Consider the following 14912-nt stretch of genomic DNA (forward strand, 5'->3'; position numbering starts at 1 on the left):
ATAAAATAAAATAAAGTTTGATAACTTCTCCAACTAAAACAATTTTTCTCCCCCCCCTCTCCTCTCGAATAATTTATTTAAGAAATTTTTAATAAACTTCTTACTAATTTATTTTATTAAGTTTTAATCAAAAAAATTAAAAGAAAATATTTCAAAAATGTTTTATAATTTATTAAAAATTCAATTTATTTTTTTTCCTCGAAAGCTTTTAATCACATTAAAAAGAAACCAAGAAATTTATGTAATGCAATGTTTTTTTTAATTATTTATATTGAATATAAATATACATTTTATAAGTAAAAATATTTAATATTTAAGTAAGTAAATTTATTTATAATTTTACGACTCAGAAAAATTAAAATTTCAATATATTTTTTTTTCCTACTTAAATAATCTTATATGGAATTAAGGTATTAAAAAAAAAACACTAGAATCTTTACTAAATACTCTAAATATAGCATAATAAATATACTTTTTTTTCTAGAATTTATCACAATTCTTATCTGAGAAGATTAGGATATGCAATTTATTCTTCTTAAGCATTTTGCAATCCTATAAGTAGAAACAGCAAGGCCTGAAGCAATATCTGTCTATAAAAAATACATTTATGTCACTTTTTCAAGAAAACAATATTGTACTTTATTCAAGATGAGATTTGATACGGAAAAGTCTAGCCCAAGGCTTACTGAAGTCAAATTTAGTAAGTGCTCATCCGTTCTACCATTTGACATCACAATTGACGGGGGAGATAACTTCCTTTTTTTTTTTTCCTTATTTTCTTGATAATTTGAACAATTTCACATTTCTGTTTCTTTACAAAATTATATTCCATGTCAAAATAGAACAATACTAAACTACAGCATGGATCAAATAAAACAAAAATAACCTTTTGTTAAGTTCTAGTTAACGTTTTATTTTTAGTAAGTCGAATATATATATATTTTCTCTCTTTTCTAAGAGATAAATTTTGGTAAAAACTCTATTAAATTATTATTAATTGATATTATTAGATGTTGTTGAATAAAATTTAAATAATTTAAAATGGTTGACAGGTTTTTTTTTTATCTTATCGTTTTATGTCGAAATTTCGAAGTAGCAACAAATAAAAACAGGAAAAAAAATATTTAAAATCTTTGTAAGTCTTATCTAGTTCAGGGTTTCTTAACTTTTTGTGTCATGATTCCTTTGGCAGTCTGGTGAATACTATGGATCCCTTCTTAGAATAATATTTATAAATGTAGAAAATAAAATGCATTGACTTACAAAGAAAAATTTATTTTATTGAATGATATCAAAATATAAAAATAAATTTGTCATATAATAATTTGTGTGCATAATAATAATAATAATAAAGAGATTACAGTAGACCCCCCAAAAACACTGTTGATAATTCCGTGTTATATGAATTCCATGTTGTACGAGTCACTTGGATTTTTCAAATACGTGAGCAGCCCGGCACACGTATTTATAAAATCTGGGTGACTCGTACAACATGGAATTCATATAACACGGAATTATCAACAGTGTTATAGAGTGGTCTACTGTAGTTAACAATAGTAAGCAGTGGTAAGCCAGAATCCAAACGGAGTTTTTTTATTCATAAATTAAAAAATATTTAAATAATTGTTCCGCGTTTTTATATGTTTTCTTATTGTTATTGTTGTAGCGGGGTGTAGCATATCTTGTATTCGAGATTTCGCCAAATTTGATGTATAAAAATAAAATAATGTATAGAACAAATAAATTTTTAAATTTTCTTGTGTCATTGGGGGTTAAATCCCTGTAGCCCACGTGNTTGTTGTAGCGGGGTGTAGCATATCTTGTATTCGAGATTTCGCCAAATTTGATGTATAAAAATAAAATAATGTATAGAACAAATAAATTTTTAAATTTTCTTGTGTCATTGGGGGTTAAATCCCTGTAGCCCACGTGAATCAGCACCTAATAATAAGTGGCTATTGAAAATAAAGATGGAATTTTTATCCCCCCACATCTAAGTTCACTTATTCATTGAAATCTCTCCATAAACTAACTCCTTGGGATCCTTGGACCGTAGGTTAAACTACGATCTATACCAAGAAGTTCTTATTTTTAAAAATTTTTTATAATTTAAAAATATCGAAAGGAAGTAAATAGGAATAGAAATAAATATATCATACAAACATTTACCAGAACTCTACGATTATAGAGAACAGCATCATAAAATCAGTAACACGAATGCATCGTAAAAATTTTTATTCTAATATTTTAAAATTCTAAAATTAATTTAATAGTAAATCGATAAATCAGAACACGTGAGCATAAAATATCGTTTTCTGTTAANTCCCCCAATAATAAACCAAGTCTCATATATAAATAGTTGTAATTTGAGAGTTGCAACAGAATTTATGCTGTTGTAAACGATCAAGAGAAAGTATGCTCTTAAGCTTAGTTGTAAAGGATGACATTTAAAAATAAGTATCTCTGCCATAACGTAACAATATTTGTTAGAAGTTAAAAAAAATTCAGAAACTATTTAAAATGGTGCCAAAATTTCTTATATTGCTCTTATGTAGATTTCTCTGTGAATGATGATATTCTTTACTTCGTACGCAGTTTAAATTTTAATACGTTAGATACTAAAAAAGGTTATTTTGTATAGGGCCTATTTATTTTATAGTGTAAGCTGGTAGTACAGTTTACAACATAAAACTTATAACCAAACTGTATAAGCACCTCTCATATAATATAAAGCAAATATATAATTTAGAATATAGATGTCCATTTGAAACTTCATTGCTCTACAAAATAAAACTATGAAAAATCAATTAAATATCAATGTACAGGATGTCCCAAATGTCGCAATACGTAAGAAAATTGAATCATCATTTTCAAGGTTCAAGGATTAGTGGTCCCATGGTGCGGTTCCAGGTCTTAACACACTCAATTTTTTATCTGTGAAAGTACTTGAAGAATTCGGTATATCAAGAAAGATTCATAACATGAATCACCTAAAGGAACGTTGGAAAAATGTGACTATTTATAAAACTAAGTGTTAAATTATCCTATGTATTGAGACTTTTCGAATACCTTGTTTTTTTTGTAAGTAGATGGGAGATAAATTAAAATTTTAGTCGCCTTTTTTATAATTAAAATATTGAATTAAATTCTTGATTTAAAGCCGAAAAATCTTAATAAGTTAAATATAAAGAGAGATACTGTAAAATCATTAATGCATTCAGAAAACTTATACATTTAAATCAGCAACTTTCTATAAAAATAGAGAATTAATACAGGATCTAACTAAAGCAATACATAGAATTTAGAAAATATGTTATGTCTGATATTAATTAATTTAAATTCTTTAATTATCTAATTATATATCTAGTAGATAATATCGATTAAAATGAATTTCTCAATAACTTTTAATTAATTGATATATTAAATTATTTATAATGAGATTAATAACATGTAATTTATATAATATATAATTAATTAGTAAAGTTATTTTCATTANTAATTTATATTGTTTTAATAAAAAATTAATCATAATATATTTTTAAAAAAAACACTAATTTAATAAATTTAAAATTAACTATCATTAATTATTTATATAAAAATTTGACAAATTACATTATAATATTTATATGATTTAATATAAATATATTAAATTACAAACTACATATTTTAATATTATAATGAACAAATTGCCAAATAGAACACATTTAATTGAATATTTAAATGGAAAATTTGAAATCAAGCAAATAAATTAAATGAAATTTTAAAAATCAATTTTAAAAATATTTTAGTTAAAACAAAATTTTTATAAAATTCATTTATTTCAGTTTTAAACAAAACAATTAAATATTATGTTTTGCTTCAGATATATGATTCCAATTACTTTCTAATTCCAATTACTTTCTAAGAAATTAATTTTTATAATTAAATAAATAAAGAAGAAACTATAAGAAGGAAAATGAAAGTCTCAATTTTTAATGGCTTACTTTTCGAATTATACAAGATGCCCAAAAGTCAGGTAACCACGTTAACAATTTATAAAAGGATTGGATTATATTGATAGAATAATAAATACAACGCAGCACTTGGACGATTTACCAAGGGGGTGCCTCCTGGGAGGATTCTATGAGAAAATGGCCTCCATTTTGATGTTAGACATGTGAACCCAACGTCTAATACCACATAGTCAACCAGTTGATGAGGCGTAAACCTGAAACCAGTCGGTATTCAATGATGGACTCATCCAGTATTCAATTGTATTCAGTCGTGGACTCAACCAGTACTCGGTGGTTTTATCCGTTCGACTGCTGGTAGGTATTGTGAAAACATAGCAAAGCGTTGTAATTTTTGTATTAAACAAAAGAATATGTAAATAAGCAGAATAATCATTACAACGGGTTAACTGACTTTTGGCCATCCAGATTTATACTTTAATTCATTACTCGTATGTGAATATAAATTATTCGCGTAGAATCAATTGTAAATTTATCAAATTAATTTTGAAAATATTACTATAAATAAGCGTAAATATTGTATATAATAGTTCAGATTTCTACCTGTCAACGTAGACAACGGACTTGTATTTGAAGTATTGGCTTCGCTGCTAGCCAATGATGACACAGACGCAAATGATTCTTGACTATGACTACTCTGATTGGCCGAACCCGGTCGAGGAGACGTGCTATTTCTCGTAGTTTGAGCAGTATCCCCCAATAATAAACCAAGTCTCATATATAAATCGTTGCGTGAAGGATCTTCATTGGCTGAAGGAAGTCGTGCTGGAATATCGTCATCTATGTGGAAAAAATAAATAAATAAATAAATAAAACATATTGTAGATAATTATATAAGAACAAATCGAATTAATTTACATATTAAACATTTAAATTAAAGAATTTAATATATTTATAATGATATTGTTTTATGAAATAATACAAAAATTGAAACTTTAGAAAGGGAAATTAATTATGAAAGTTATTGTGTGATACAATATTTAGTTCAAAATTAAATTTTCCGGGATGAAAATATCTTTTCAGATAAAGTCGCTATTGTATGCTTTTATAAACAAAACGACATCTGGTGGTATTAAATTGAAGCATTGAACGACAACGACACCTGTCTCTACCTGAAAAGGATTGATTGTCTGTATTGACAGTATCTGCCTTAAGGAAACTTTTGTTGACATTAAAGGTTCGTTAGTTTAAAAGTTGACAAAATGTAAGGAACTAAGTAAAGAATTCTTCATTTGTAGTAATAAATCTAGATTATTTTCCTCATGAATAAAGATTATCTTACGTGTTACATATTTAATTCGATACAAATACTGTGCTTAAGATCTACAAATAAATTCTGTAAAGGGGAAAGATGTTTAAAATTAAAAATAAATTTTTAATATATTTATTAATAATAATTCATTCTGAGATACGTAATAAGCGTGGAAATAAATTTTGAATTAATATAAAATTTATATGTAATATTTATTTTTAAAAAATTATCTATGGTTTATATATGTCAATAAAACTTTAATTAAAATATTTAATAATTTATTCAAATTTTATGGCTATCTTTTAAAGAAAAGAGACTTAGATATGTATCAGAGATTTTTAAAAATTTAAATTTATTTTCAATATTTAATTATAATAAATATAAAAACATTCTAACATAATTCATAAATATGTATAAGTAATTTAGAAATTTTTTTTTATTTTATATATAAACAAATAATGATTTTTAATAAAAGTGAGGTCCACCCATTAAAATTATGGGCGGCCCTCACTGAATTTTGATCATATAGTGGCGGTTCCACTATGAACTTAACACGGGCGCCCTGACAAATTTTAACTCCTCAGTGGTGGCTCCACTATGGAAAACCCCCCGACACGTGTCCCCCTTGCAGATGGCCATGAGTCAAACCCCTAAAATGGTATTGATTTAATTAGATACTGTATGTATACATTGCTGAAGATAATAAAATATATGTTATATTTTACTCTTCCAATTATTACATTTTAGATTATTTAATTATGATTATATTAAAATATAATTTATTTATTTTTAAAATTCGTTAAATAAATGATATATTAGTAGTATATTAGCGGCAGGACAGTTATTATTACTTGATAATTATTATCTAATAATTATCTTCCATTCATAATAATTCAGTAATGTTTTTTGCATTAATGATTATATATATATATATATATAANCAAAATTAAAATATTCGAATTATTTTTTTTTCCTTTTAATATTTGCTTTACATGGATAAGAATTTGCATAAATATTTCAATTTAAATACATTATTAAAAGAACCGTAAGATTTATTGTAAACCAATAAAATCGATATCATTCTGAAGGCTATTTGTTTTAATGTTTCGCTATCCAAACTTGCCCCATAACAACTTTTAATGGTTGACATAAAGGATATATCAATACTAGAAGTAAGTTACTTAGTTTATGGCTAAAAAGAATAAAGTTTTTCAGGCATTTTTTTTTTCTCTTAGACCGCATTTCTCCCGCCGTCTCACAGTCAAACCCAACATCTGGAGGAAGCAAAAGAACCGGATGTTCACTCCAAACTTTGTCAGACACAATCGAGCTGTAAAATTCAAGCCATGAAGTAGCAACTAGTCAAATCTCTCTCTCTCTCTCTCTCTCTTCACTCCCTTGCAACTAAGTAGTTATTAAAGTTAAAAAGATTTACTCGTCTTCCTCTTATCTATTTATCATAATCTAAGCATAAATAAAATGCAAATTACGCCCAATAATTATAATTTACGAAACAGACGTTTAAAAAAATTTGTAGGAAATTTAATAATATTTAATAGTCCGAATTCAAAACTCGTATAGATTTAATTAATTATTATTATAATAAATTAATAATCGGCCAAAAGAGCCGAGAATCATATACGCTTATTATCATTATTAAATTAAGTATCACTATGATTTATTATGTTTATAGTATAATAAATCAAGAATCTTATTTCAGGCCCGACACATCGTATGTATATTGTGCCCTAGGCTTTTAACTATCTGTAAAATATTTAAAAGTGTACAATTATTTGATCAGTATTAAAGAATACGAAACTTATAATTACGTCCTTATTAATGATGTTTCTACGGCTCTTCAAGCAAATCTCCTATAATCAAAATTTTAAAAAGGAGATTACTAAGAGTAAGGATCACCTTTTTTGGCTTCAGACACATAAGGGTGGTATTTTAATTAGAATATTTTACGGCTTTACGACTTCCTCGTTCGAACTATAATCCAAATTTGGAGTTAAAATAATCGTAAAAAAACAAATATATTAACTTATAAATTACACGAAACGTTATATCAATTTTTGTAATAAGATTTACAGCTAAAGGTACGCCCATTAAAGTATAAAATATACTTCTTACAAAAGACTAATGTTTAAATTAATAAGTTTTAAACGAGAATTTCGTCTTCCTTTTCTTTCTTACTTACATTTACACTGCAGTGAATCGCTCGTCGTTCGATCCACCCTGGCTTTCATATACGGCGTAAAATGCCCATTGGTTTTCAGTCGTGGTCGACTCGTAAGATGATTGTTGTGGACATCTTGCGCTGTAGGGCTGACCAGTTTTACAGGAGCTGAAAATACAAGGGACAATCTGGATTATATTAGTTGTCAAACATCCAACTTGGAGGTATCGGTATCGCATTACATATATTAGAAATTGTCTAGGGATCTCGTGTCGGAAATAAAGTTTCGGTTAGAGCAGCTGCTTCAATTTTTACACCACCTGGTGTTTGCTATATGGAATTTTGTGAGATTGCAATTTAAATCTAAGCCATTTTAAAATCCATTTAATTTAAAAAAAAAATAAAAAAAGTTTTTTTTTGGTGGGAGAAAAAAAATAACACCGAAGGGATGAAGGTTAAAGATTTATTTAATGTTTTATACCCTGCAAAAAAAATAAATTTTATTTTATTTAACGAGAAAACATCAACAAGTTTTAAAATTTTGCTTATAAAAAAATAATAATAATAATAATAAATGGTGATTATTATAATTATAACAATAGAAATTCGAAGATTTTCTCCCTTAGCTTTCAAATTTGCATCATTTAGAAACTGAGGAAACGTGTTTATTATTCTCCTGAAACGGATAACAATCTACAAAGCTTAATAGTCATTACACATCAAGCCGGTGAAACCAAGTTGCATGTTAAGCAATTAGCGTTAAAATTATTTAAGTGAGTCACCTACGACATTTAAACCGCATGACCCATTAACAGTTTCTAGATTTCCCGCTGCAAAGAAAATGGCGCGATCAGCAGTAGAGATTTATATCCGGAACAATTTCCTAATATATAAATTACTATAAACTTTAATTATTATTATTATTACTATACGATTTTCCGGGGAATTCCATTATTATAGCGACAAATTTTACGATTTAATTATATAATTTACATCTCTTTTTTTGGATAATTTGCGTTTTATAAATTAAATATTAAATCATAAAATAATTTTTAGACAAAAAAGAAGTAATAAAATTAATATATTTTAACGTTTAAAAATCGTAATTTATATAGAATAAATTAAATATATTAATTACTCTAATATAAAATAAATTATTTAAATCTATTCAAGCGATTTTTTAAATTTATTTATTTAATATCTCTGTAATATAAAATAATTTTATAATGGTTAAAATTCAAAATATTACCATCAAATTTACATATTAATATATTATAATTTTGTATTACATACGTATTATATGGTGTAACTCATTTAAACTTTTAACATTTATCATTAACAAAATTTTTGCATTAAAAAAAAAATTCCTTTGAAATTATATTAAAGTAGTTGGTTTATATCATTTTTTTTAAGGGTTATAAAAAACTGGAATTAAAAATAAATAAAAAAAATTGTGCAGGAACTTGGCTTCGCTGCGCTCCAGTTCATTTTCACCATTTGTTAAGTGATGTTTGACATTAACAGATTTAAAACAGGTCTAGATGTAAAAATTAATTATATGTTATATAATTAATTTTTGGCGCTTCTGTTTAAACATTAGTTTCTTAAAATATCTACATTAGAATTAAATAAAAAAGGAAAGACGTTTAAACTATTTTTCTTTAATTCGTATCTTCATGTAAGAGTTTCTTACAGATAAGTCAACAATTTAAAAAAGAAACAAAAACAAAACCTTATTGATTCTATTAATAAATGAATCTGTGTAATTAATTTATACTTTGGTTTTTTATTAGTTCAAAATTTAATGAATTAATTTTAAAATTGTGTCTTAACTGTATTTAAAATTAATCCATACTACGCTTTTACATAACATTTTTAATATTAAAACATCAATTTTATTCAAAATATATTGATTTTTCTAAACTTTATTTGAATGCATTTCGCAAAAGTTAAGCAAAATCTTCTATTCAAACGTCTATTTTCATTGTTATAAAGGTTCTCTGGAAATCTCTTGTAAAAACAGGTAAAAAAAAAAAAGGCTTTTATTCCAGAAACTTTTGTCTAGAATAAATCTCTATACTAACATTAGTTAGATTTTGTATGTAAAAATTATATATATATTAATTTAAATATTACGTAAAACTATTCTAAGATAGATTTTGTGCTCTTGTATAAGATTCTAGAGTTAATGCCAATGACAGAAAGCAAGTGAGACAATTATCAATGTGAATGGGTTTATCATATCAATCCACGTTGATCTCACTTCTAGATAACATCAGTTACGCATGAAATTTTTATACAGTATATAAATATACGGATTAATAAACTGTAATTAGAGATAACTAAAGTATATCGTTTCAAATTATTTATTCTAACTTTAATATACTATAATTTAAATATTACGACAGCGGTTCGTTAAGTAGATAAACGTCTATTATTTCTTTATTAAATACAACTATAGTATAAATAATATATTTTTAAATATCTTAGATTTATTTTATATATGTATAAAAATAAATCTCATATTTATAAATTATTCAGATCCATTGTAGCTATATATATGTACACACATACATACACAATGCTAGCAATAGGCCCAAATAACTTATTCATGGATAGAATCTGGTGTTCAGAGAACGAAATTTTATACAAAGCGTTTCTGAAGTGCATCCTTCCTGTGAATAGAGAGATTGAGATTGAACGCTTAGAGTTAACATCAAAATTTAAAGACTTTTTCAACACATATATAAGAATATAACTTAGAGAAAACTGTATTATGTCATATAATTTACATATATACAGTATATTTATTTATAATATTCGTAATAGGACCAAATAATTTATTCACAGATAGAATCTAGTCTCCAGAGAACGAAATTTTATACAAAGCTTCTCTAAAGTGCATCCTCTCTATTGAATAGAGGGGCTGGAATTGAACGCTTCTGATCAGAATAAACCCTCAAAGGAGAAAAGAACACTTCTTTTATTTCTATGCCCAAGGCCTGGAATAAGAGGCCAGAAAGTATACAATGTGGTTAAACGAAAATAACCCTGTAGGGCCTATTATTAGAAATTAAAAAAAATAAAGGGGGAGGGAAGAATTTAAAACCTGTAATTCAAAATAATGAAAATAAAAATTATTCATATAATGCATAATTTATTTATCGCATCTTTTCAATAATTTATTGTTGAAAAATATTTTAAGACTAAGTTACTTTACATTAACAATTATTAATTGTTAGTTTTATCTTTATGACCTATTTATGAGGACTAAAATACATATATTTTTTTTCTTAGTTAAGTCTAGAGAAATGATTAGTTTGAGTGAAATTCCGGTCATGCAACTATTTCAGACAATTGACTCGAATTATGGAAGCCATCTGCAATTAATCTACTTACATAAACTTTGAAAACCGTATAGGAGAGAGCGTGAAAGGATTCCTCCATTCTTGTAGAGCATTAAAATATATTCGGAAATGGCCACGCTGTTAAAGTTTTACTGTTTTCGAAAGACAATAGCATCGAACTAATCACTTAAATAGGAAATCATTGCCTTTAGCTTATAAAATTTCTAACCCTCTAAAAGACGTGATGAACATATTTCTCACGTCTCCACTTTTATACCTTTAGGGGTTTGCTTTTTGATAAAGATCTGGTGTTTTTTTGTAAGGGTCGTTAGGTAAGTCCTTTTTTTATGGGCTTCTTATTTAAGGTGTACAGTTGCGGTAATATTTGGTTAAACATAAGGATCGTATATTTTGAATACAAATGAAAATCCATTAATACGTGATATGAATGAGAATTCGTTAGAAATCAATATTTGCGTTTAGAGAAACTCTTTAAGATAATATCGTCTTGGCTTTTTTTTAAAGCATTTTCAATTAATCTAATCCCAAAAAATCTCTACAATTTAATATTCTAAATAGCCGTATTTAAAATAATCGCTAAGTTATGAATAAATTGCAAGTACTTGATGCTATCGATAATACTTACGATACTTGAAATTCTAAACAATAAAACCTAATTAACAGCCGAAAAAAATCATTTATATAAAAATATTTATTTGAGTTATTTATTTGTACTTAATTTGAATTAAACTTCATAACTAATAATTATTTTAAGAAAAGAAGTTTCATTATTGACTCATACTTTGTAAGGAAATTAAAGCTAACCAAATGGAAAATATTTAATTAAACTTTACATATATATATATAATTGCTTTGTAATTAAATAAAACTAAGGAAAAGAAATGTAGAAAAGCAAAGTAAAAGAGTTTTAATATTAATAGTCATTTAAAAAAATGTTATGCTCACTTTACTAAAACTAATTAGTAAACATTTTTGTAATTGAATGCTGTAATTAAACGTAGATTTAGAAAGTTTTGACATAGAAAAATAAATGTTTCCTATCTTTAAACGAAAAATAAACAATATAATTAATTACAAAAAAAAATTATTATTCAAACAAATAAGGAAAGAATATTAAAAAAAGGGGAAGCACGAATCATATTTCTAACATATATAAAATTTCTTATAATGATTTATAAATTATAAATTATAAATTAATTAAAATTAACTCGTATAAGTGTATACTTTTATTAAATTTAAACTTATAATCAAATATCATTTAAGAACTCTTGAATAACTTTTCCCCTTTTACAGATTAGCAATTTCTAGGAGAAATGTTTATAAAATGTATAAAAATAAATAAATTATTTCGATATATTTTTGGAAAATAAAAATAATTAATTAAATGATACTAATATGAAAATTACCACTGATAAGTTATGTTTTTTTAAATGTGTATCGTTTATTGAGCTAGCTATAGATATTGGCTAGCTCAAATAATGATACACATTTAAACTTACCATAGTTAAACTTACCCTACATCATGATTTGCAAGAGTGTAAATAATATTAAGATTCATTGCGGGAGATCTTTGAATACTAGACAGACGCCAAAGCGCTATGGGGGGTCATTAGGTAACTCGTTTGCTTCAAGAGGACAGTGAACTCACCCCGGTAGCGTAAACAAAACGAATCATCTACCTCACCTACCTAATCCCATAAACAAAAATTCATTTACGAACGGGGAGGCTGACGTTCAAAGACTTTCACTTAATTTCCTTTTTTTTTTCTTTCTTTCTTTCTTTATTAAAACAGTATCCAGTACGAAACGAGTCGGTGTTTAATGGCGAATTACTAAACTATTTTCGGTTCATTTAATTATCAATTACTCATTAAATCATTACAGGAGATACATAAACAATAAATTTGTTCCATTATCTCAAGGTTGTTTGGTGTATATGTGGAAGCACCAGGAAAGTAATTTATGCAGAAAGCTGAACGACACCCAAAACTATGTGAAATGAGTGATTTATCTTCATTAGAAGAACTCAACCTTTATAAATGAATGAATGGATTTTCTTTCCCTGACCTAAATATTTTAAAATAAAATACAATATGATTTTAACAGTGAAATTAAAATAATTCGACTTACAATCCATTAAACTTCCTTCTTTTATGAATTAAAACAAAATAAATATAAAGGGGAAAGCATTCTTAACTACCTAAAAACTTTATTATATTGAGAAGCTAACTTATTAAATTTATTTTTTATAAAAAATAATAATAATATAGGTTAACTCCATGCATGCATAAAACATAACTAAGGTCTCTGTTGAAAGATATCAAGCCAAATTAACAGTTTATGCCTTAAAGAAAAATTAATTTAACTGTTGAGACCTAATAACTTTAGTTTTAATAAGGTTTTATATAACGGAAATTTACATTTGGCACACCTTTGCATCTAATATAAGATGTAAAGGTGTGCCCAATTACTTACCATCCATTAAGCAGAGTGGGCAGTGTTCTGACGTATAGATACAAGAATAACAAAGTTCATGGCCACAATTGTCAATCAATCTCCTCCTCTTTCCCTTATCGAAAGGCATGTGGCACGAAGGGCAGGAAGGAAGCCCAGTTGTTGTGTCCATCATCATTTTTTTGACCGTCTGTATATCTGAATGAAAAATAGAAAATATTTTTTTTATGTACGAAAAAAATTTGATAGAAATTCGTAATATACGGGATGGATTTTAATCTTAAACCATACATTTCGTAGAATAAGTAATGTAATAAAAGCTCATTGATTGATTCTATTGCTAAAGTGGGGTCATTAGATTACATTATGAATAGGAATTTTTCATTTAAAATATTTTCTGAGCTCATTTTCTTAGCCATAGTCGATATACTAAATGGTACTTTCTATTTTATTCATCTCAATTGAAGTCTATTGTTACTCATGCAAAAAAATAAAAAAATAAAATCTGATAGGATGGAATATATGCAAACAGTCCTTTAGAATAGTTTAGGAAAATTGAAAAACCATTTCCAGAAACGGTTATCAGTATTGCTGACAGGATTGAAAACGTTTTGCTTCACTGCATCGCTACGTATTCGTCGACTATCGTTCACATATATACATACAAAACCCAAAGCTAGACCTCTACACACGCAACTAAACAAGATCATTTTTCACTTCCTAAGATAATAAACCATTCTTAGCAAGACAAATATCTTCTACACAATCTATTCCTTTAGTTCAATCTTAAATTTTTTATAAAAAAAAATAAAATAAAATAAGGGGAAAAAAAGGAAAAGAAAACAGGAGATGCCCCTTGGGATACACCTTAAATATCTGTTGTGCAATTTGAAGTATTCTCGCGACTTTGAGTCCCTTCTCGGAATTATTTTTATTTTTATCAAGTTGTAAATCACCCAAATAGATCTAGCGTTAGATTGTAATCTATCAATTTTGTTAGAGAAGGGAAAAAAATTAAAATATAAAATATTTAAAGCTTATTTTTTATTTTTTTTTATAATTGTGTAATTGAAACTGGATATTTCAAGAGGCCACTCAATTATATAATTACAGGCCATATTTATGATTTTTTTTTAAATAAAAATTAAGAAAGATTTTATTTTTATTTCCTCTATACATTGTATTTATATAATTAAACCGCTGTATAATAACAATACATGAATCTTTCTCAAAAATATTCGAGAATCCTCTTCAATATCTGTGAATTACTAAATCTAGGATATTGCATTGTCACCAAATCACGTGATTTTCAACTCGCACTTGTGTAGACCTCATTACTATATATAATCCTTATTGTTCTAGTTATTTCAGTTTAGCGCCATACTCGATTTAGTGTCAATTTCTTATGCTAACAAATGGAAAATCTGACTGTATATGAGTACATACTTATATAGGCTACTGTTAAATTATTTTTAATAAATTAAATAAAATTATATAAATAAAAATAAAATAAATTGAAAAGTAGTTAGTTTGTTAACAATGAGGAGAGAGAGAGAAGATTAATAAAGTCATTTCAAGACATTTTTTTTTCTATTATAGAATCAGATCTTTAAAAAGGAATGGAAAATTATAGCTAATATAATTAATGT

General features: G+C 26.2%; 1 protein-coding gene across 1 annotated transcript in view; it reads right to left on the reverse strand.

Annotated features, from left to right (window-relative positions):
- Positions 1 to 14912, reverse strand: part of LOC111621672 (protein TANC2-like) — a 124328-nt gene that overhangs the window by 30580 nt on the left and 78836 nt on the right. Inside the window, exons 3-5 of the mRNA XM_023363879.1 lie at positions 13285 to 13461; positions 7463 to 7609; positions 4554 to 4790 (exon numbers count right to left, since the gene is read on the reverse strand). Of these exons, the coding sequence (XP_023219647.1) occupies positions 4554 to 4790; positions 7463 to 7609; positions 13285 to 13461 (561 nt within the window). The remainder of the gene's footprint in view (positions 1 to 4553; positions 4791 to 7462; positions 7610 to 13284; positions 13462 to 14912) is intronic.

This window comes from Centruroides sculpturatus, unplaced genomic scaffold (assembly GCF_000671375.1).
Source record: "Centruroides sculpturatus isolate CEXI.00-Female unplaced genomic scaffold, Cexi_2.0 scaffold35, whole genome shotgun sequence".
NCBI classification, from domain to species: Eukaryota; Metazoa; Arthropoda; class Arachnida; order Scorpiones; family Buthidae; genus Centruroides; species Centruroides sculpturatus.